The sequence below is a fragment of the Galeopterus variegatus genome, unplaced genomic scaffold, assembly GCF_000696425.1.
Source record: "Galeopterus variegatus unplaced genomic scaffold, G_variegatus-3.0.2 Scaffold8160, whole genome shotgun sequence".
Classification (NCBI taxonomy): Eukaryota; Metazoa; Chordata; class Mammalia; order Dermoptera; family Cynocephalidae; genus Galeopterus; species Galeopterus variegatus.
The window spans coordinates 34,115-60,277 of NW_007734271.1; the positions used below are offsets into that span (position 1 = coordinate 34,115).

The 26,163-nt window shown below is 38.2% G+C and overlaps 1 protein-coding gene across 1 annotated transcript; it reads right to left on the reverse strand.

Moving 5' to 3' along the window:
• Window positions 1-3,461: 3,461 nt before the first annotated feature.
• On the reverse strand, window positions 3,462-26,163 carry LOC103608218 (zinc finger protein 420-like). The gene is given in 6 exon segments (XM_008592670.1): window positions 3,462-4,984; window positions 4,987-8,430; window positions 10,365-10,454; window positions 10,703-10,829; window positions 23,108-23,237; window positions 26,078-26,163. Coding segments are annotated over 5 exon segments (3,822 nt in total). The 5' UTR covers window positions 23,123-23,237; window positions 26,078-26,163; the 3' UTR covers window positions 3,462-4,838.

Genomic DNA, 26,163 nt, shown 5'->3' on the forward strand with positions numbered 1-26,163 from the left:
ACTAAAGTACAGACATCATACGTAAAAACTTCAAGTTAGCTACTCTCGTGGATAGAAGAAATTTATAACATCAAATTGAAAAGCTTCTGCACAGAAAATAAAACAAATATCAAAGTGAGGAAACAACCCACAGATTCAGTGAAAATATTTTTGAAGCCATACATTTCACATGAGCTAAATCTAAAGCAATACAGAACTCAAAATACTCAAAAAGAATAAATAAATAACCTGACTCAAAAAGTGAACAAAAACCTGAATAAACATTTCACAAAAGAAGACTTAAAATGGACAACAGATGTATGAAAACATCATCAACATCACAAATCCACAGGGCAATGCAAGTTAAACTTCAATGAGATCACATCAGACCTGTTAGAACAGGTATTATCAAAACGGTAAAAAAATAACAAGTGTTCATGAAGTTACGAATACACAAGGTGGGAACATAAATTAGAACACCAATTTGGAAAGCAGCATAAAGTTGTCACAAAGCTAAAAATAAAACTACCAAATGATCCAGCAATCCCACTTCTAGGTATACGTCCAAAGGAACTGACATCAGTATGAGAAAGAGATGTCAGCCCTTCCACGTTTATTGCACCATTATTCACAAGTCAAGATATCAAAACTGCAGAAGTACTAGTCAATGAATAAATGGATAAAATAAATGCTTACGTATAAAATAAAATCCTACTCAGACTTCAAAAAAAGGAAACAAAATTGTTAATTATGGCAATATAGGTGGATCTAGAGTATATTGTGTTAAATAAAATAAGCCACGAACAGAAAGATAAATACCACTTAATTTTACTTATATGTGGACTATTAAAAAGTCAAACTAACAGAGAGAGAGAGAAGAATAAAGTTTATCAAAACTGAGGGTTAGGATGGGGTAAAAGATCAATAGGGATGTGTTGGTCCAAGAGTATAAAGTTTCAATTCAGCAACAGGAATAAGTTCTGGTGACCTATTGCACAGCATGGTGAATATAGCTAATAGTACTGTATATCTCATTGTTGCTAACAGAGTGGATTTTAAAGGTTCTCACCACAAAGAAATAAGTGTGTCAGATAATGAATATGTGAATTAGCCTGATTGAATCATTCCATAATGTATACATGTGTTGAAACATCAAATTGTGCCTCATAAGCATATACCATTATAATCTGTCAACTTGGGCCGGCCCGGCGGCGCACTGGATAGTGCGCCGCTTGGGAAGCGCGGCGGCGCTCCCGTCTGAGGGTTCGGATCCCACGTACAGACCGGCTCCCGCTCACTGGCTGAGCGAGGCGCGGGAGCAACACCGAGGCTTGCGATCCCGTTGCCGGTCCCCGGTCCGGTACGGGGGCAGCACTGAGGGTTGCGATCCGTTGCCAGACACGGAAAAAAGACAAAAGACAAAAAAAAAAAATAAATAAATAAAATAAAATAAAATATAATCTGTCAACTAAAACAAAATAAAAAATTTTTAAGACTTGTCCAATAGTATTTAAAAGAAAAAAAGAAAAAACTATACATTGAGCACAAGAGAAACACATTAAATTCAAAGATACCAAGAAGTTGAAAGTTAATGGGCTGGAAAAAATATACAATGTAAACAGAGCCATAACACAGATAAACTGGCTGGCCATACTAACATCAAACAAAAAAAACTAAAAAATGTTACTAGGAATAAAGAGGGTGACGACAAAAGTGTAAGCACTGAGGACCCCATAACAATTATATGTATACATGCACAGAATAAATAAGCCCAACATAAAATAAAAATAATCAGAAGAAATTAAGGGTGAAATAGACTGTTCTATGTAAATATTCAGAGATGTCGAATGCAACTTTCAATAATAGATAGAACGATGAGGCAAAAGACTGATAAGGGTACAGAAGTCTTGGACAACATTATAAAACCACTTGAATTTACATATATGTACATATAGACACAACACCCAAAAACAGAATACCCAATCTATTCAAGCCCATGGAACATACTCCAGAAAAGACCATTTGGAGGCCATAAAATATCTTCAATAACTCTGAGGACTGAAATCATACAATGTATGTTCTGACCACAATAGATTTAAACAGAAATTAACTGAATATTTCAGTAGTTCAAATTACGTGGAAATCAAACAACAAACTCCCAAACTGCCAGTGAGCCATAAAAATGACACTAAAATTTGAAACATTTCGAGATTGAAAACAGCAACACACCAAAAGTAAAAAAAGGTTGAGGAAAACTTCTATTTGTAAATATATACATTTTAGAAAGATCTGAAACCAAAAACCTAACCTTCCAGCTAAAAACCTAGATAAAGTTGGAAAATTAAACCTCCGAAAACAGAAATAATAATAAAGATTAGAGTGAAAAATGATAAATGATGGTGCAATACTCTCTTCCCACTGTTACCAGAGATTTGGGGACAGAATGGTGGCAGATGGAATGACCTATCTGCCCAAAAGGACCCCATAAGCCCTGCCTCCAATCACACCCCTCAGGTTCTGACAGACAACTTTTTTCTTACTTGCTCATACCCGTCCTTCAGGACCAGGTCTTCCCCACCCAAAAGGCTCTGAGGGCAGACAGGGAGTCACCACAGAATCTAGAAGACTCCTTAGTTGAAAACAGGCTCTGGGGCCATCTCTAGGTCTGGAGGTCTATACACAAGCAGAGCAATGCACAAGGCAATTACACAAGTGGAGCCAGGATTTTCCTGTATGTGGCTAAGATACAAAATAGCACTCCATCACTGCAAATAGAAACACAAGAGATTTCTCAGCTACAGGGCATGTGGTACACTCATACCTGTGATTTGACCCCATTTGAAAATATGACAAATTGGAATAAAGGATAAATATTCCTTGCAGACACTGCTTTCCACTGAGTAGAATGATAAAACTATTTACAGCTGCTTAAATGAGTTCAGACAAGTTGTTTACAATTATGTGTGAGACTTGTGCATTCCCATACAAATGTTTGTATTCAGTCCACTGACTGGCTCTGCATTAGCTTCAAACATTAGAAAACATTACCTTTACTTAGATGGTTTTGTAATAATGGTCATACAAGTTTACCTAAAAGAGGAGAGTAGGAAAAAAATCTATGTAGTGCAGTATTTTAGACAATATATTTACCAAAATATACGGAAGTCAGAGTGGCAGTTAATATCAAAAATCCTGAAATAAGTCAAACCAAACTATTTCTTACATATTACCTAACCCACAGTCATGCTGGGTTCCATTAAGATAAATTTTTAACAAAGAACAGTTTTATGCATAAATGTTGCACATGTGAGGAGACTTCTTTGCACATTGTAGGCTGTTTAGCTACAAGAGTATCTTCTTCCCACTCAACTGAGTAGCACCTCCCAACCTTCGGTTATGACAACCAAAAATGTCTTCAGACAAAGCCAAATGTCCCCTGGCAGGTAGTGTCACCAGACATATTTAAATATTGCCCAAACTCAAAATGTTAAAAATATTTTTAATACTCCATTTATCATTTCCATTTAAAAATTTACATTTATAACAAAGATTGATAGATTTCTCATTTCAAATTCTGAAATAAAAAGTGTTGAAAGTTTTTTTGAAAGCTTTGACACATTAAAGAGATTAAGATATTTAACTTTATTTTCACTGTTCAATGAGATGTCCTGATAAGATACCCCACATTTACAGCATTGCTTCTCCCCATAATTTGGTTTTCCCATAAACTGATTCAGATATAAAAGGTAACAACACAGGATTCTCTTCCCATATAAAAGGACTGGTAACTTCTCTCAGAAAGTTTAAAAAATCATTTATCTAGAGTGGGGTGGCTGTGTTGTAATGCAGAGCACACACACAATGGCTCACCAAGGAAATAATTTCTAATACGATGTATAAATGGAGGTTTTGGGATAGTGGTGAGAATATCTCTGGGGTCTTTAATTCCTTCTACTTTAAGTTAGGGTGGATTTCTCCCACCTATGGTCCCAACTTCACCCAAGAGTCATCTTCATTTACTCACAAAGATATTGAGAAATCAGTAACAGTGTGGAAATTTTTTGGATTTTGTTGTCTGAACTGGAAGTAATGTTCACTACTTATATCTGCATTCCCCTGAACAGTTAAATTACATGGTCATCCACCCAATCATCAAATGCTGATTGCAGGCTATGCATATGAGAGAAAAGAGTGTTTTCTGTCTGAAACATATAGTCTGTCTCATCAAAAATTTCTCCCCTCTGTAAATTCTGATGCCAGCTAGGATGTGATTATTCTTTTATTTATATTTATTGATTTTCTGGTGAGCATGTTATGAGCACAGTGCTATAAGCAACAATGCTCTAACCATAGCCAGCCTTGAGACTTTGGAGAAAAAATGTTTTCACAATCATTACAGTCCTCCTTCCATATCAGAGGGTTATACATATGGTGATTCAACCACCTACTTCTCAAAAATCCTCAAAAAAAAAAATAAAAACGTTAAATCAAACAATTCTACAGCTGAAAAACAACACAGTACAACAACTATTTACATAGTATTCACATCTTTCAGTATTATAAGCAATCGACACAAGATGTAAAGTACATGGCAGGAAGTGAATTGGTAATAAACAAATACTACAACATTTAAAGAAAGGATTGGAATATCACCAAATTTTTATATCATTGGGGATCCACAAGACAATCTCCAATACCTGAGCACAATGTATATTTACAGGTCTTCTTGACTGATGTTCTCTGATGTCTTGAGGTATGACTTCCAGCAAAATATTTTCCCATACATTCACTGAGATTTTCATTTGTGTGAATTCTTTCCTATCAGTGGGAGTTCCAGTAAAAGGCTTGTCATATTACATTCATAAGAAGTGTTTTCCTGGGTGAGTATTCTGATGCCTTCTAAACTGATTTTGTAAAAAAAAAACCAACCTTTTTCCACATTCTTTACATTCACAAGTCTTCTCACCTGTGTGAATTCTCCGATGCATGCTGAGGGTTTTCAGTTGAAAGCCTTTCCGCATACTTATTCATATGGTGTCTCACCTGTGTGAATTTCCTGATGCTTACTGAGGATAGATGTGTGGTTAAAAACTTTTCCACATTCTTTACATTCATATGGTTTCTCACCTGTGTGAATTCTCTGATGCAGGCTGAAGTGTGACTTTTGCTTAAAAGCTTTCCCAGATTCTTTACACCCATATGGTTTCTCACCTGTGTGAATTTCCTGATGCTTACTGAGGATAGACTTCTGGTTAAAAGCTCTTCCACATTCCTTACATTCATGTGGTTTCTTACCTGTGTGAATTCTCTGATGCATTTTGAGCTGTGACTTTAGCTTAAAAGCTTTTCCACATTCTTTACATTCACAGGGCTTCTCACCTGTATGAATTCTCTGATGCATGCTGAGGGTTGACTTTCGGTTGAAAGCTTTTCCACATTCTTTACATTCATATGGTTTCTCACCTGTGTGAATTCTCTGGTGCATGCTGAGGATTCCTTTTTGATTAAAAGCTTTTCCACATTGTTTACATTCATATGGTTTCTCACCTGTGTGAATTCTCTGATGCGGGCTGAGGTGTGACTTTCGGTTAAAAGATTTTCCACATTCTTTACATTCATATGGTTTCTCACCTGTGTGAATTCTCTGATGCACGCTGAGGCGTGACTTTCGCTTAAAAGCTTTTCCACATTCTTTACATTCATATGGATTCTCACCTGTGTGAATTCTGTGATGCAGGCTGAGGCGTGACTTTAGCTTAAAAGCTTTTCCACATTCTTTACATTCATATGGTTTCTCACCTGTGTGAATTCTCTGATGCAGTGTGAGGTGTGACTTTAGCTTAAAAGCTTTTCCACATTCTTTACATTCATATGGTTTCCCACTTGTGTGAATTCTCTGATGCAGGCTGAGGTGTGACTTTTGCTTGAAAGCTTTTCCACATTCTTTACATTCATATGGTGTCTCGCCTGTGTCAATTTCCTGATGCTTACTGAGGACAGACATCTGGTTAAAAGCTCTTCCACATTCCTTACATTCATACGGTTTCTTACCTCTGTGAATTCTCTGATGCATACTGAGGTGTGACTTTAGATTAAAAGCTTTTCCACATTCTTTACATTCACAGGGCTTTTCACCTGTGTGTATTCTCTGGTGCATACTGAGGGTTGACTTTCGGTTGAAAGATTTTCCACATTCTTTACATTCATATGGTTTCTCACCTGTGTGAATTCTCTGGTGCATGCTGAGGATTCCCTTTTGATTAAAAGCTTTTCCACACTGCTTACATTCATATGGTTTCTCACCTGTGTGAATTCTCTGATGCATGCTGAGGTGTGACTTTCGGTTAAAAGCTTTTCCACATTCTTTACATTCATATGGTTTCTCGCCTGTATGAATTCTCTGATGCATGCTGAGGATTCCCTTTTGGTTAAAAGCTTTTCCACATTCCTTACATTCATACGGTTTCTCACCTGTGTGAATTCTCTGATGCATGCTGAGGTGTGACTTTAGTTTAAAAGCTTTTCCACATTCTTTACACTCATATGGTTTCTCACCTGTGTGAATTCTCTGATGCATGCTGAGGTGTGACTTTAGTTTAAAAGCTTTTCCACATTCTTTACACTCATATGGTTTCTCACCTGTGTGAATTTCCTGATGCTTACTGAGGATAGACTTCTGGTTAAAAGCTTTTCCACATTCCTTACATTCATACGGTTTCTCACCTGTGTGAATTCTCTGATGCATCCTTAGAACTGACTTTTCATTAAAAGCTTTTCCACATTCTTTACATTTATGTGGTTTTTCACCCGTGTGAATTCTCTGATGCGTGCTGCAGTGTGACTTTTGGTTAAAAGCTTTTCCACATTCTTTACATTCATATGGTTTCTCACCTGTGTGAGTTCTCTGATGCCTACTGAAGTGTGACATTCGGTTAAAAGCTTTTCCACATTCTTTACATTCATATGGTTTCTCACCTGTGTGAGTTCTCTGATGCCTACTGAAGTGTGACATTCGGTTAAAAGCTTTTCCACATTCTTTACATTCATATGGTTTCTCACCTGTGTGAGCTCTCTGATGCATGCTGAGAAACCATTTCTCAATAAAAGCTTTTCCGCATTCTTTGCATTCATATGGTTTCTCACCTGTGTGAATTCTCTGATGCCTGCTGAGGTGTGTCTTTTGGTTAAAAGCTTTTCCACAGTCCTTACATTCAAATGGCTTCTCACCTGTGTGAATTCTCTGATGCCTTTTGAGGGCACACTTTTGGTTAAAAGCTTTCCCACACTCTTTACATTCATATGAGTACTCCTCTGTGTGAATTGTCTGATGTCTCTTCAGGTTTGACTTTTGGTGAAAACCTTTTCCATATTCCTTATAAATTCTCTTATGCTTGCTGAAGTTTGAATTCTGGAGAAAGGTTTTTCCACATGTGTTACAGTCAAAGGGTTTCTCAACAATGTGAATTCTCTCAAGTTTCTTGAGTATTGACTTACTGGAGAAAATTTGACTTTCTTCACATTCACACAGATTCTCACTCATGTGATTTCTCTGATATATAGTAAGGGCGGAATTATGGTAGAAAGATTTTCTACATCCATTACATTCACATGATTTTTCACTTGTGTGAATTGCCTGATGACAGCTGATAGGCAAATTCTCATGAAAGTACTTGCCACACTTAACAAATCCATAGGACACTTCCCCTTTGTGAATTCTGTGATGCACAGTAAAGTCTGACTTCTGATAGAAAAATTTCCCCTGTTCATTACATGGATAAAGCTTCTTCCCAGTAGATATTTCCTGATATGAGAAAAGGTATGTTTGCTTAATAAGAGATTTCTGACATTCACTGTATTTGTTGTGTTTCTCTCTTGCGTGCATAATCTCATGTTGAGTAAGTTTAGCCTTTTTATAGAACACTTTCCCACACATATCACATTGAAAAGTTTTCTTCCCTATCTGAGTTATCTCCTGGGCAATGACAGCTAAGTTATTACAGCCTTTCCCATACTCATTATATTTACAGGTAGTCTCACCCACAGGAACCTTCATAGATGTAAACATTATTGGCAGTGTGCTGGAGGATTTTCCTTTCCCGTTATGTTCAAAAGGTTGCTCAGTTTGAATCTTGGGATGCTGACTAAGGTGCTCCTGATGTCTCTGGGATTTCTCAGATATGTTATCTTCATCAGGTTTCTCTCTAGCATGCATGGCATCAGTCTCTGTAAGAAGTGCATTCTCACATACATTAAACTCGTCATGCTCTACTCCTGAATATTTTCCATTATTTATAACCAGATTTAAAATATGCTTTGAACTCAAATTAAATGATTTTCCTAACTGCACTCTCTCCTCAGTTGATTGGTTACCACTGATGATTACACCTTGCTGCAAGTATCTACCATGACTATCTTGGCTCCTCTCAAGTAGGTCATTGACTATCTGGATATCTGAAATGACAAAAAAAAAAAAAAAAAAACATATCCATGAACCACACATAAGCATATTTTATTGCATGCTCATGAAAAGGTAGAGAAGTTTCTCCCAATCCTAATAATTTTATAAAAATCAATAATGGGTATTAGTTTCAGGAGTATATGGGTTTCCATCATACTGAAATAATGTTATGTTGTATTATTATTATTATTATTATTATTTTTTTTCGTGACCGGCAACGGATCGCAACCCTCAGTGTCGCGCCCGTACCGGACCGGGACCGGCAACGGAATCGCAACCCTCGGTGTTGCCGCCACTCCTCGCTCAGCCAGTGAGCCGCCAGTCTGCACGTGGGATCCGAACCCTCGGCGGGAGCGCCACTGTGCTTCCCAAGCGGTGCACTGTAGCAATGCGCCACCGGGCCGGCCCGTATTATTATTATTTTTTCTAACATTATTTCCCAATGTTCTTTGATTCTTTATTCACTTTTTTCTTTTTAAAACCATCATGAAATTTTTCATAAATTTTTACCTTCTTCCTAATTGTAGATTTCCAATAATTGCTTATCACCTTCCATTTGTTTACAATTTTTACTCCATTTTATTTTCATAACAATAGCGGTTATCTCCTGATGCTTTTTTTCTCATTCTTCTGCTTTGAATATGGCTAGGTTTTCCTTCATGAACTACTTTCAGGTGTAGAAGGATCCAATTTTTATCATATATGGAGACAAATAACTTAGGTTAAGAACTTTGCATTAATGTTCCTATACTTTTTAATCTACCCTAGGTAATGGCTATAAGCATATGGAAATTTTTCAAATAATAAAATCTCCTTTTTTCCTCCCTAAACAGAGGCTCCCGCAAATTACTCATTTAAACTGAATGCCTATGCTTCCCAAAACCATTACTATACACAAAACCTCAGTTTACCACTTCAGACACCCCTTTACTGCTGGTCTAAGATATTTGGTTCTGCAACCAACTCTGTGCCCACCATCTTTGAAGAAGGTGTTATTGACTCCTTATACAATCAACCTGTATTATCTCCCCAAACTCTGGACCACACTCTCACTTGATAATTCATTGCTCATGAAAGCTCTAGTATTATGCACTGGAGTTTTGGATGGCTACTAGTCTCATAAAAAATAGTCTCCTGTATATTCTTAATTTTCTTTATTGTTTAAGAATGACTTCTACAAAAAGATGAGGAAAATACTAACTTCAAATTCCACTTCCAAACAGCAATCTCAGTCCCTCAACTTGAAACCCTTGGTTCACTTGACCTTGACACCATGAGTCTCATGGTTCTTCTCTAAAGTCCACAACTCTCATTTCCCATGGCCCTATGCTAGGTCTGCCTCAGCTCCATAATGTCTGATGTGGTGGTTCAGAAGGCTCCTACCTAGATTAGATCTCTCTTATTTTCTTATCAACTTCCTATGTGATACCCTGCACTACTTCGGAATTCTGCCAAGGATCACCATCAGAAACAAGGCCCTTACCACATGAAGCTCCTAGACCTTGGAATGCTCAGCCTCCAGAACAGAATAACAGACAGAGTTTGTTTCTTCATAAATTATGCAGTTTCAGACACTCTTTTAAGTAACACAAAAGGACAGAGTCTGAAAAACCATATCCATGAGAGGGGAGGACATGAGGGCAACGGAGAATATTGAAAAAGTGAATAGCAAAAATAAATGTCAAAGAAGAGAAATGTACAGATTTCATTTTAGGAAAATACACTTTGAAAAAAATAGCAAAATAAAATATGGACATATATATGTGTGAGTCCATCAAAGAGATTATATAATATAAATGTTAGATGCAAAGAGATGAGCCAGACTTAGCTCAGGCTCCTGTGGAAAACTTGCCAGGAACAGCTGAACACAGCCAAGATCTGCTGGGTTTTACTATTCCTGGCCTCTGCCCAGGATGTGCTTACTAACCTGGGAGGCTCTGGTTTGGGTGTTCTATACTCCATGGCTCTGCTCCTTTCTCCAACTTGAGGATCACCTCAGGTTTACTAATGCAGTGCCCTGTTAAGGAGAAGTAACATAGGACTTTATAAAACTGCAAAGCCAGATCCTTGGAAGGATGATAAGAGCTCAGAACCAGAAATTATACAATTAAGAGTCCAATTTGAATCTTTTGCTAAATAGGGATGACATGTTTTTCATGAAATGTAATCTTTCTAAATAGCATAAAACCCTATAAACTATTCCTATTTTTATTTTAAAAAAAAAAAAAAAGTTTCTCCTAAATGTTACTGGGGAGTTTCACTCACCCAATGAAACCAGGCTGCTGTAGGTCTCCAGCATCACATCCCTGTACAAAGTCCTCTGAGCATCGTTCAAATCCTGCCACTCCTCCCAGGTGAAGTCCACAGCCACATCCTCAAATGACACCAACTCCTGTAATGGCACATTGATCTCAACTGAAGCCACCAGCCCTGGGTCACAAAACAGGAATCTCACAGTTCACACTTCTGTGAGTGTGAGTGTCTTAATAAGGTGCTGCTTTTCTGTACCAAATATAGTGGAGGAAAACAAACCCAGCAGGGATATCCTGTCACTGTATTAATATATAAATTACTAAAAATACGATTACAAGGTTTATCTTATAGCTAAGAACCATCTTTGTTGCTAGTGATAAAAGTATGAATAAAGAGCTGCTTCTCCAAGAAGTTTATAATCAGGTATGAAGACATAAGTATAAATATATACCTGAACCAATGTGTAAAATTAACAAATGCAGACACAAGTTCAATAGAGAATTGAGTAAGAAAGACAAAATATAATTCTATGTTGTAGTCTGTTTGCACTTCACTGAAATGCCAAATATGTTAAACTCTTCCATGTGAACTAGAATCTTATGAATGAGGCAACAGCAAAGCTGCAGTCACAAAAGCAAAGGAAGACACACCACATTAATGGAACTATATACAGCACCACGTCTAGGTGAATGCTCATGAGTGGTGATAAGTTACACATACTATTAAAAAAACATATTATAGAATGGTTCTGCATTTAAATATTTGTCTGTTTCAAACAGTAAAACATTATATGCAATGGCTATTTTTTAATTACTTATAAACTTAAAACATATACAAAGGCATTCCAAAATTTTCATTCCATGTGCCAAAGGATTGTGTCTGCATGAGTGAACACTGCCACTTTCTAAACACAGGGTGCAAATAATGTTGTTTTGTAAATTCATATCAATAACATACTAGATTTACAATTTAATAGTGATCCACTAGAAAGAGAATGGATAAAGCTATAGAGAGAGTCAGAGCAAAAGAAAACAGCGTGATGGAAAACCACCTGCATAGAACACAGAGCAAGGCTCTTTAGCTAGCTCTCTTGGGAGAGCATGCTTCTGGTAACACTAAGGTCACAGGTTCAGATCCATTTATGGGCTACCCAATACAAAATAAATGAATAAGTAACAGAGCAGTAAGCATACAGAAGAGGAAAGTTATATGGAAACAAATGTAGGAAGACACTGTGGTACTAAATTCCTGTGCAGATACAAAATAGTGTTTTACTCTCAGGCTCTCTACATAATTACAGCTAGTTAGGTACTGGCACTATAAAGTGTAGTTTGAAGAATGACAGAAAAATACAATGAGCAGAAATAAAACAGACTTGAATACACTATATCTGAAATATCTGTGGGAATGCCCAAATGGTAATTGGATACATGATTCCAGAGTTCAAGAGAGATATGTAAGCTGAAGATCCGTTTCTGTTGCTTACAACAAAATACCTGGAACTGAGTGATTTGTTAGAAAATGAAATTTACTCCTTGCAGATTCAAAAGATGGGGAGTCAAAAGTCCAGGGAACACAGCTGGTGAAGGCCTTGATGGACATGACAGTGACCCAGGGGTCTCACATGGCAGAAAATGGCACAGCAGAGAGGTCAAGCTCTCATGTGTTCTTCTTTTAAAGCACTCAGAACCACATCTCAGCCCACCATTATTAACCCATTCATTATGGCATGGTCCTACAATCTAATCATATCATTAAGGCCCCATCTTTTTATTAGCATAATAGGATTTCCCACCATCTTAAGACTGTCACAGTGGGGGTCAACAGTTGGGTGGACATTCAGTCCAAGGCAGGGAAAAATCAAAATTTCAATGCTAACTGAAGCCATCAGAATGTGTGAGCAAACCTAAGAAATTCCAAGTAAAAACAAAACAAAACAAAACAAAAAATGAACAAGGACAAAGTCTGCAGAAGCACATTATCTTTAAACATAAGATGGAGGAAAATAAATAGAATGTGAAGAAATTTTCTAAATTTATTCCACAATTAAAGGAAAGCTCAGTATTAAGTCTACCAATATAATTCATCATATATACATACATACATATATATATATATATATGTATTTCTGCATTTGGTCTGTTTGGAAATCCAACATATTCATAGTTCTATGACTGAAAATCTCTTAAATAATTATAGAGATATTAGAAAGATAAACAGGGGGCAGGCAACTGGCCAGTATAGGGATCAAACTGTGGTCCTTGACAGTACTGACACCACACTCTCACCAACTTGGTACACTGAACACAGCTGAAAAAAATATCTCTGGGCTTGAGGACAGATCAAGGAAATTAAGAACTGAAAAGCATGTACCCACAAGAAAAGGACAAAAAAGAAGAGAACATAGCATCTGAAGAGTCTGGACAATGTCAAAAGTTGTAACATAGAGTAATTAGAAAACAAGCAGAAGACAGATGGAGGAAAAAAATAGAACACTAAAATGTTGTTATCTGAGAACTTCCACAAATTTATATCAGGCAGCAAACCAAAGATCAAGGGAGTTAAGATAACACAGAACCAATAAATGCCCAAAATCTACATCTAGGCATGTAATTCTCAAACTTCAGAAAATCAAAACTAATGAAAAATCTGACTGAAGCCAGAGGGAGGAAAAAGCATCTTACCTAAAAAGAAACAAGATAAGGATTACACCCAACATCTCCTGAGAATCCAAAAAAGAAACAAGATAAGGATTACACCCAACATCTCCTGAGAATCCACGTAAGTAAAGAGAGAGTACAATGAAATATTCAAATGATTGATTAAAGAAACCTACAACCTAGAGTCTTGTGCACTATGAAATCAACCTGTAAAAAAGAAATAAAAATAAAGACTTTCTTAGGCAAACAAAAATTGAGCGAATTTGTTGCCAATATGCCTGTACTTGAAGCAATGTGGGGGAAAAAAAAAAAAAACTTAGAGAAGAAAAAAGATATAGGTTAGAATCCGAATATACATTAAAAAAAAAAAAAAAAAACTAAAGAAATAAGTGAAGGTTCAATAAAAAGCTCTTTTTTTAATTAAGTTTTTTTCATTGCAACACAGTTGATTGTACATATCTTTGAGGTATAGCATTGGATATCAATATCTGTGTGCAAAATGCAATGTTCAAATCAGAATAATTAGTATATTCTTCATTATACAGTGTAATTGATTTTTGTGGCTCTTTAGAAATACTTCCTTTCCACTATCCCCATGAGCATTTCTTCCCTCTAGTAACCTCAGTTATGTTTTCTACTCCTGAAGTTCAATGCAATATTGTGATTGTTGTATATTTCTTTTATTTTTTAAAAATTAATAACATTTATTTTCTTAGGTGCCACATATAAGTGAGGACATACAACATTTTTCTTTCTGTGCCTGGCTTATTTTACCTCATATAATTTTTTCTAAGTTCATCCATGTTGCTGTCAGTGGCAATATTTCATTCTTTTTAAAGGCAGAGTAGTATTCCACTGTATAAATACACCACATTTTCCTTACCCAGCCATCCAATAATGGACATTTATGCTGGTTCTAACTCTTGTCTACTGTAAATAGAGCTGCAGTAAACATGGGAGTACAGGTGTCTCTTCTACATGATTATTTCCAGTCCTTTGGATATATACCCAGCAGTGGGATTGCTGAGTCATATGGCAGTTCTATTTGTAGTTGCTTGAGGAATCTCCATATGATTTTCAATAATGGCTGCACCAATTTACAGTCCCTCCAACAGCATAGGAGTGTTCCTCTTTCTCCACCTTCTAACCAGCATTTGTTACTCTCTGCCTTTTGATAGTAGTCAGTCTAACTGGAATGAGATGATATTTCAATGAGGCTTTGATTTACACTTCCTGGATGCTGAGTGATGTTGAGCATTTTCTCCTGTATCTGTTGGCCATTTGAAAGTTATATTCCCTTGGTAGTGTCATAAGTTTTATTTTTCATATTTCTAGTATCTCTACATTGGTCTCTAGTCACCTGGTAGAGCAGTTGTTTTTTCATAATACTCAAGATTGGGCTTTGAGGAGAGGAAATTCCTTTTGTGGATGTGTTTACACTGACTACAGAATGGGTGTTGTAGTACTGATTTCAGGTAGATGCAGTAGTGTAGTCTCCATGTAGGCACTTTGGCAAAATCGTGTTGGAATTGTATATTGGTAAAAAAAATAATTAAAAAACTCAAGAAAAATTTTAAAATATTTTGAAGTAAATAAAAGAGAAAATGCAACTTATCTAAATTTGTGGGATGCAGAAATAGTAATGCTTTCAGAAAATTTACAGTATTGAATATATATTATTTAAAAAGTAAACAGCTAACTGTGCCATCGCCTCAGGGCTTGCCCAGGATCCCAGGGCATGGAGAAGGGGACTGGACTGCCATCCCACAATGAGACACACTGTGCCATTGCCTTGGGGCCCAGCTGGGGACCTGAGGCATGAACAAGGGGACCAGACTCCCCTCCCACAAACAGGCACACTGAGCCAGTGCCTTGGGTCCCACCCCGTGACCCTAGGCATAGAACTGGGGACCAGACCCTCCTTCCACAACAGGACATGTCAAGCCAATGCCTTGGGGCCTGCCCAGGGACCCAGGGCATGGATAAGGGGACCAGATCACCCTCCCACAACCAGGCATGCCACACCAGCACCTCAGGTCCTGTCCAGGGACCCAACACATGGAGAAGGGGACCAGAACCTCCTCCCACAACCAGGCACACCCTGCCAGCACCTCAGGGTCCACCTGGGGACCTGAGGCATGAACAAGGCATGAACCCCATCCTACAATCAGGCACACCAAGTCAGTGCTTTGGGGCCTGCCCTGGGCCCCGAGGCACAGAGAATGGGACTGGATCCCCCTTCCAAAACCAGGCATGCCACACGAGAACCTCAGGGTCTGCCCAGGGACCAGAGGCATGGAGAAGGGGACCAGACACACCCCACAACCAGGCACACTGCCAGCACCTAGGAGCATGCCAAAAACATCACCTCCAAGTGGGTGGTCCACCACAGCCACAATAACCATGGCTGCTGTGAAAGTGGCTAGATGCCAAAACCAAAATACAGATGGTCCACCAGCCACTGGAGTGCACTGACACACGGAGAGTCACCAGCAGAGACAAAGAAGAGGATGTCTCTCTCCACAAAGCCCATTTCAGAGTGACAGAAGCATCTGCTCTATGATAATACTGGGGTACCTGATCACACCTCTCAGCATTGGGGTGATCATCTAGGCAACAAATTAAGAGTAACCATTACTCTTTCAGAAAGAGAGAAGAAATCTAGGGTAATTAGAGGGGGAAGGGGGGAGGGAATGGGGAAAATTGGGAAGGGGAGAGATTGGACAAAGGGCATAAAGAATAATTATGACTTTTAACTATATGCTAGTAATATTGATTTGATCAACATATCTCAATGTTCAACCCCCAAAATATGTATAATTGATTTTGATTTGATAAATAAATTAAAATAAATAAATAAACACCTGAAATAAATAAGTTAACCCTCTATCTTTGGAAACTACAAAAAAAGAGAGCAAATTAAAAAGAAGCAGAAAAAATAAAAATTAGATCAAAAATAAAATTAAGGAAATTGAGAGAAAAATGTCAAGAAGCTGATTCCTCAAAAATATCAATAAAGTTGGTAAGCCTACAGCTAAGCTAACTAAAAAGATAATGACAAAAAACAGAAATTAATAATATCAGAAATGGAAAACAGGACATCACTACAGAGCCTGTGGACATTAAAAAATAAATACTATGAACAACGCTGGGCACAAATTTGATAACCTAGATGAAATGGACCAATTCCTTGAAAGACACAATCTTCCCAAACTCACACATACTAAAATGCGGTATTAGAATAGGACTGTATCGGGGCCAGCCCGGTGACGCACTGGATAGTGCGCCGCTTGGGAAGCGCGGCGGCGCTCCCGTCCGAGGGTTCGGATCCCACATACAGACCGGTTCCCGCTCACTGGCTGAGCGAGGCGTGGGAGCAACACCGAGGGTTGCAATCCCGTTGCCGGTCCCCGGTCTGGTACGGGGGCAACACTGAGGGTTGCGATCCGTTGCCGGACATGGAAAAAAAAAAAAAAAAAAAGAATAGGACTGTATCTATTATGAAAACTGAGTAAAAAAAAATCTTCAAAACAGAAAGCACCTGGGCCTGATGTGTTCACTGGGTAATTTATCCAAACATTTAAAAGGAAGAAATTATACCAACTCTCTACCATATACTTCAGAGAATAGAAGATACCTCACAACTCATTCTACAAGGACAGCATTAACAATACCAAAACCAGACAAAGATATTACAGTAGAAAACTACAAACCATTACCTCACACGAACATACAAATATCTTTAAGAAAATATTCAAAAACCTAATCAAACAATTTTTTTTTTTTTTTTTTTAAATGACCGGTAAGGGGATCTTAACCCTTGACTTGGTGTTGTCAGCACCACGCTCACCCAGTGAGCAAACCGGCCATCCCTATATAGGATCCGAACCCGTGGCCTTGGTGTTATCAGCACCACACTCTCCCGAGTGAGCCACAGGCCGGCCCCAAACAATGTTTTAAAAGAATGATACACCTCAACCAAGTGGTATTTATCCCAAGCAGGCAAGCCTTGTTCAATACTTGAACATCAATTAATTTATTCCTTCACATCAAAACACTAAAAACAAAGAAATTAGATGGTCATATCAACAGATTCAGAAAAAGCCTTTGACAAAATACAGCACCCATTCATCATAAAAACTCTCAGTAAATTACAAATAGAGAGTAACTTCACAACTTCATAAAGACTATCTAAAGGAAACTACAATTAACATTATTACTCATGGTGAAATACTCAAAGCTTTTCCAGAAAATCAGGAACAAGGCAAGAATGGGCCCTCTCACCACTCACAACATCACACTAAAAGTACTTCATACTGCAATAACAGAAGAAAATGAAATAAAAGATTACAGACAGGGAAAAATAAATCAATAAAATTATATTTGGTTGCACATGGCACGAGTATCTGTGTAAAAAATTCTAGTAAATAAATGAAAAAACTCCTGGAATTAATAAGTGATTGCAGCAAGATTGCAGGACACAAGGTTAATAAAATTTTATCACGTTTCAACCCACCAGCAATGACCAAGTAGAATCTTAAATAAAAAACACAATACTATTTGTCAGAACCTGAAAATATAAAATAGTTGCAAATCATCTATGTCATAAAAAATTAACATCAAGAATACATAATAAAAAAAAAACTTCCACAGCTATACAAAAACAAAACAAATAACCTGCTTAAAAACAAGCAAAGGAGGGGGCTGGCTGGTTAGCTCAGATGGTTAGAGAGCAGAATTGTAACACCAAGTTCAGAGGTTCAGTTCTCCATACCAGGCAGCCACCCCAACCCCACCCTCCAACGAAAAAATAGCAAAGAAACTGAATAGACATTTCTCCAAACGTGATATACCAATGTCTAACAAAGACATGATAAGATGCTTAACAGCATTAAACATCAGAAAATGCAAAAACACAATGAAATATTGCCTCACACTCAACAGAGAATGAGAGGTTTGGTGAAATTGGAACTTTAGTATGCTGTGCACGGTGATGTACAAAGGTGCTGGCCCTGTACCATTAAAAAAAAAAAATCACTGGCTTCTCAAAAAATTAAAAATGGTATTACCATGTGATTCAGAAGTCCAAGTTCAATGTGTATATCCAAAATAATTAATAGCTGAATCTCCAAAAGATATTTCCACACCAGTGTTCATAGCAGCATTAGTCACACAGTGAAGTGGTGCAAGCAACCCAAACGTCTGTCTATGAATGAATGGATAAACAAATTGTGGTACATACATAGAAAGGAATATTATTCAGCCATAAAAAAAAATTGAAATCTTGACATGTTATACCAAGTAATGGTGAGGACATTATGCAAAGTGAAATAAGCCACTTACAAAATCACAAGTATTGTATGGTCCCACTAATATGAGTCAAATTTTGAGAAACTAAACTAGAATATCAGATGCCAGAAGGTACAAGGAGGGGAAAATTGAGGGTTATCATTTAATGGATATATTCAGCATTCCAAGATAAAAAGTTCTGGACATCTCCTGCACAACACTGTAAAATATACATAACACTACTTAAATGTAAAAAATGGTTCAAATGCTAAATTTTTTATGTGTATTTTTCCTTACCAAAACTAAAATTAAAATACATATTTAAAAAACTGACAGAACAAACTAAAATATTTAAAAATTTTTGATTAACTGAAAAAAAATTTAGGGAAAGAAAAAAGAAAAGAATTAAAAGGTAGATGAGACAACAACAACAAAAATCGCAAAATGGCAGACCTAAATCTATCCTTTTTAATAATTAGATTAAATGGAATTAACCTAAATATTCTACTACAGGCAAAAATTATCATATTTGATGGGAAAGTAAGACCCAATGATATGCTATTAGGAGACATATACTTTAAATACAAAGACACAAACAGACTGAAAAGTAAAAAATAAAAATGAAAATAAAATACTGCACAAACACTAACTATGAAAATCTTAAGTGGAAATATTAATACTAGCCAAAAGAAGCATCAGCAGAAAATATATTACCAGAAATAAATGGAGCACTGAAGGATGTGGGCCACATTATTGCCTAAAACAGCACAGAAAATGGAAAGTATATCTCAACCTCTCAGGGGTCCACCAAAGGAGAATTCTGTGAACAATGGGAAAAGTGCTACCTGGTCTCCTCTCTCTGTCACTGAGAAAATATGAGAAGGGAGATAAACTAAAGAAGGCTGGATAGCCAGATCACTAAGATGGTTAGAGCACGGTTTTGATAACACCAAGGTCAAGGGTTAGGATCCCCACATAGGCCATCTGTCAGCAAATAGTTAAGTAACAATAAAACAAAGATGTTCAATTTTCAAACAAAATTTAAAGAAAATGTAAAGGAGCCAGAACTTGCTGAGTTTGAAATAAAACTACTTTTCAATCCAAGTTTTTTCCAACAAAATATTTTCAAAGACACAAACTATTTTGTGGCAAGAAACACATTGTTTTGTTAAAAAAACGAAATCAGAAAACCAAAAGTATTTCCAGTTTTCTAATTACCACAGGGTGTGATACACGGATAGTGCCTGATAAACAATAAAACTTAAGAAAGAGCTGCCTCAGAGGACAGGGGAGGCCAGAGAAAAAATGGCCTAACACAGAGGTAGCATTGGCATAATGGATTATAGGACAATGGAAGCCCATGCTTTTCAAAGATGTACACAGGGTAATTTCTTGCATCAAAAGGGAAGAATTAGAAAAAATTTTTTAGAAGGATCATTGGATTTTCAACTATTATAACCCCAAAATAGGCAAAGAAATTGGTCATCTGCAAACTCTGGCATTTAAGAAAAATGGATGTTGACAAATAGTGAGAACCCAGAGGGCACAATACAGAAGTTGGAGGCATCTTTTCCAGAGACCAACAAGGAGCCCTAATCAAAGAACTAAACCAGGTGCCCAATGGGCATAACTGAAGAACCCAGAGGGCACAATACAGAAGTTGGAGGCATCTTTTCCAGAGACCAACAAGGAGCCCTAATCAAAGAACTAAACCAGGTGCCCAATGGGCATAACTGACTGTTTAGACCAGTGCCTGCATGGTGCCGCCCCTTACCACCCACCCTCTCTGAAGGGAAGTGCCCACGTTTATGCCATTCTCCTCAATGTGAGCTGGCCACACCTTCAGCAGATGAAAATAACAGGCCACTGGACATGATTTAGTTGAGTTTTCAGCCAACTGTAAAACAGTAGAAGGTTTCTAAGGCTCTTAAGAGGGGCAAAGTATATTTTGCATGTGGTAGAAACTTGTGGCCAGAGGGCAAACTGTGGTCTATTAAAGACTGCTGTGAAGTCTTACTATTCCTCCTACTGAGAGGTGGAATCTAACTGCCTTCCTCTTGAACCAGGGCTGCTCCTAGTGATGTGCTTGACTAAGAAAATGTGGTAGGAGACATGATTTGGTATCTGAGTAGAGATAACCAGAAGCCTTACAGCCTCTGCCTGGGTCTCTTGGACAATTGCCCTGGGAGAAGCCAGACAAACTTGACTACCCTGAGACTACCAGACTCTGAGGAAGCTCACATGGCCACAAAGAGAGGGCTGAATGTCTGCCAATGTCCCCAGCCACTAGTGTTCTTCCCAGTGAGACCAGACACATCATGTAGCAGCCAACCCACACTCCTCTTTTACTCTACTTACCCACAACCTTCCAACATGGAGTAAGGAAGAAATTCTTATTCTAAGCAACTAAGTTTTGTGTCACTTTGTTACACGGCTGATCACTGGAACACCAAACAAGTCCTTAGAGACCATAGACAGTACTCTGATACGCAACAGGAAGCATGTAAGTTCACACTGAACATTAAGATCAAAATAAATAAAGCCACCATTTGACATCTTATGTTACATCTCAAACTCTATTTGAGAATGTCAACTTTCACTTAACTAGTTTGTCACTTTTCTTTCTTAACCAACTGTGAGCTATGGTTCTAGTTTATAAACATACTGATGACTAATGCACACATCCATTTTTCTCATTCATTTCTGAGTGATTACCTGAAATAGGAGAAGAATAAAATACAATATATAAGAAAGTTTAAAAACATGACAAGTCTCTTGAACTAGAAACACACAACTATAAAATAAGAAAAACTACATATAGAATCATTGACATAAATTTGTAGAAGCAAAATGTACAAATTATGAAAATCTGAAATTTCTGTTTTTATTCTTTGCATGCCTTTTTATTGGCTCTTCATCAATGTCCCACTAACTCCTGAAGGCTTTCTCCCCTCAGACTCTTGAGGATGTCACCACACGTGCTGGTCAGAAGCACAGGTCACCAGGGATTGAACCTCATCACCCAGGAAATACGCCTTTCAGGTCTTTACAAGAATATTTCCAATGGAACAAAGTTATTGTCTTTATAAGTACCAACACCTCCTTCCCCTATATAGGCAGTGTATACAGAAATCAGAATAATATGAAAAGAACAAGCAAACAAGCAAGAATGGACACCACAAAGGATTAGACACAAGAAACAGGGAAGACTCCAGGAAACATCCCATTTCCCTGGCTTGGGTCACTGCCCGGATGGTAGTGATACCACATGTAAGAGAAAAGTAGTAGACATCATTTTCATTTTGGATTCATTGACCTTAAGGTAACTACAAAAAGCAGTCAACAGCGAGTTCCAACCTATGATCCAAGGAAAAGAGAAGAAGTAGAAAAGGGAAGAAGCTAAATAGAACCAAGAGTGCAAACTACAGAGGAATGAATCAGTCAAGAAGAGCACAGCAAGAAGAATAGCACTCATAATGAAGCACTTTGATGAGCTATGTTAAGAAGAAAAAAGGAGAAGAATTTAGAAGAAAAGAGAGAAAACCATCAGTAAGGGCACGAGAGAAACTAACACAGAAGAATTTTCAGGAGAAGATCACGAACAGCAGTTTCAAATGTGGCAGAAGATTCAAGTTAGAAAAAGACTACAGAATAGGCACTGGATTTCACTGTAATTTAAGTGATAATTAAACGGTTTATCCATGAATCAAGTACAGTCTTCCAAACCTGTATACAAACAACAGGACATGTGAGTGAAGCCATCTTGAATCAACAGCCTCAACCATGGCACCAGGTGACTAAAGCTGCATTTACCATCCAGGCAATGCTAGCATGAGAACTGCTCAGCTGAGTACACCCAAAATGTGGATCCACAGAACTTCAAGAAAATAAAATGGCCTAATATTTTAAACCATTCCTTTTTGATTTGTTCTTATACAGCAAATGCTAAATGATACATGTAAGTCTCCCCAGAACTCAGTATATTTTTACAAAATTATGTGGGTGAGAAAGTCTTAAATTACATGAAACCTTACAGTCTGCTTATTCAGCAACATGTGCCTTAGCACTTGCTAACCATTTCCACTGTGGAAAGCTATGTGTCTATTTCCAGGTTGGCAGTCGAAACCTCTCTAATAGAGATGGCATTTCAAAATTTAGTGCCAATAAATCCTCATATCCAACGAGAATTTGGCATTTTCTCTTCTCAGGCTCCATTACAATCATGTAAAAAAAGTATCTGCACTTTTGACATGACATCAGAAAGACCAGAGACAAATTTTTATTCAACTTAGATGACTCTGAAGTCTTATATCTTGCTATATCTACATGCAAACTTTATCTTACCTATGGACATTTCCTTCAAGCTGAGTCATACTCATTTTTCTACTTCTCCATTTTAATTCATGCTCCCCATAATACCCAGGTAATACAGTGAAAAAAATGAGTAATAAATAAAAAAACAACTCACCAGAGATTTATCCATCTTTTGTAGCACACTCTGCCAGTTTAGCTGGACGAGGAGGGATTGCAGTGGATTAAGGAGAGAACTGTTGTGGCTTGATGCTGGATTTTCCTGCTCAAAACTCTCTACACATTAGCTGGAAAAGACAAACAAACAAAAAGCCTCCCTGTGAGACAACAATCCTTTATGGTCAATAAGGTGCAACAAAGACCCATTAAACGTGCATCTGCAACTGCATTAACTGGTACACATTAGACACAAAATTTATTTTTGGGTTAATGAAAACATACATTACCTACTGATTTAGCAAGAATGAGCGTTACCTAAACATACAACTTAATCATTTAAACCAAAGAAAAACACATTCTCTCATTATAAACTAATCCTATAGAAATATGGTTAGGCTATAGTAACTATTTTAATATTAATATAATGACCCCGCACACAACTGCAGATAAGTGTTTCCACTACAACACATCTTATTTATATATACCTAAGTATCTGTATAATATTCATCTTGGAACCCAACATCTTTTGCACATGATTCTATAGGTAAAAAATGTACAATATGTATATTTCTTTTGGTACACTATTCCAGTAATGTCACCCAGTGATGGATCTCCCTGCACCCAAACCCTCATGTAGTGTGCTCTGACAATGAACTGGGCTTTGGCCAACGGCACATTAGCCAATGTCATGCAAAAGTTAAGTTTGACAAGTACTGGCCAATGGTGCTTGCCTTCTTAAACACAATCATAGTGTGAAGAAGCCTGGGGCTACACATTTGGAGACACAGGGCTTAGCCAAGAGTCAGCACAAACCACAGGATATGTGAGTGAAGCCATGTTCAACAACCAGGCTCAGTCAAAGCACCAGGTGACTAAAGCTGAACTGCCCAGCTAAACACACCCAAAATGTGAATTCCTAGAATTTCAAGAAAATAAAATGGCTGGACTTTTAAAGCCATTTGGGTTTTGATTTGTTCCTTACATGGCAAATGCTAAATGATATACCTAAGCCCCCAGAACTCAATAGGTTTTGAACAAAATTACGTGGAGGAGAAAGCCTTAAATTACATGTCAAATATAATCAATATACCTTCACAATCACAGAGAGAAGTTTTGAAAATTACATTGAATTTCAACTAACAAGACTTCATTGCGGTTCCTGGTGCTAATGCAGGCCATGTGAACCATAAAAAGCAACTGTTTGCATATCAGTAAACTATCTTGTAAGATTTTCTGGGTTTTTTTTTTTTTAAATATCATGTGGGAGTTGTTTACTTTAAAAACATACAAAGGGTCTGTTTCTTACAAGTTAGTAGTGAACTGGACCAGGATACTTTCAAAAGTTTATGGAAAAATATAACTAAAAGTAGATAGAGATCTCTCCATAAAGTTTTTGAAGCACACTAGTATCCAAATTTTCCCATTTAAGTAATGTAAAATTGGCTCATATATACATATAGGCAAAATTTGTGATTTTCAAGAACAGAATACTGGCATTAAGGGAAGTACTTATGTTATTTATTCTTTGTGGTGACATGATCCACAGAAAGCACTGGAGATCAAAAAAAGGTAGGGATTTTTAAGTCAATGTATGTTAAAGCATACATTGTTCTAAGTTGACTTCAGCATTACAAAAGTAATTTCAACAGTGAAAAAACACTTGTTTTGATGGAAGTATGGCAAAATGGAGAATAGGCAAAAAGTCAGGATGTCTAACATCAACAAATCATGTGACCCTGGGCAACTCACATTTCCTCATATCCAATTATTTTCACTTTTCTTCCAAGACAGAAACACCAGGCAAAACATTCCTGAACTACCAGAAAGAAACTATGAAGATATAACACCATCAGCATATCTCCAGATGCCAAAATTGGTGATAGACTGCATTTAAAAGAGCTCAGACACTGGGAATGAGGGAAAATTGAAGGAATGGGAGTGTGTTCAGAGAGCACTGCAGACAGATCCTCTCAGCTATGACAGGTTATTTCTGCATCCAAAAAACACCTTCAAAACCCCTTCAGTGATTAACATTTCCTACATTCTTGCCTATTCTTCTCAAAGTCACTCTCCTTTCTGAATGTTGGCCCAAACCTTCCAGTATCACCCACTCTGAGGTAGCTACTGAATGCGGCCAACTCTTGCGCACTGTAAGCACGAGACTGAATAACTGCGTGGGCTGTGAAAGCTACGCCTCCCTGGGACTCCTTTGCCTCTGCTCTGAAGCAGTCCTGAGAGGGTTCAGGCCACAGTGATGTTCTCCTAAGTGGGATTCCTAATCATATTCATAGGGCGACTTCCTTCAAACTCTGTCACAGCTCCTGTACCCCCCCAAAACCAGAATGTCATCCCATGCCCCAAAGTCCCTCGTAGAAGTCACTGTCCCTGAAAACTTGATCTTATATCAACGTCTGTAAACTCAGACCAGGAGCGCTATGCAGGTTACACAGTGCAGGAGGGACCAGAAACTCGACCTCAATGAGAAACCCCACAAACACAACCGCCACAGAGTAACACTCCGTCTGCACACGCCTCACAGTTATTCTTCTGGGAATGTGGGAGCATTCCACAAATATCAACACGCTCATGTTACAGATGGATAAAGTGAATGTCCCATAGGTCGGTACCAGGCTCCCTGACGCCGGAGCTGGAACGTGGCCTCCCGCACACCTCCCGGGCTCGCTGTCTTCACACCCCACCCACCTTTCTGTAGCCACTTGGACTTCATCCCCCGTTCTGGGACACCTGGAACCGGCTTCTGCACACCCAGCAGCGCCGTCCTCTGACGGAGCGGTCCTGAAAAGCGCAGCCCGGGCGCCCCTTCCCCGGCCGGCCCAGGTCCGCGCTCGCGCCACACGTCAGGCCCCGCCCTCCCGCGGCGCTTCTGCCCAACAAGTGCCGGGACACCCGTCCCGCCCCCGCAGGGCCCTCGAGGCCCTCCGGGCTCCTCTTTCACCCTCTCACCTACCTTTCGCGAACTACAATCCAATCTCAGGATCCGAGGAGCACCGTGGGGACAGCTGTAGTGTCCACAATCTCCACACAAAAGATGGC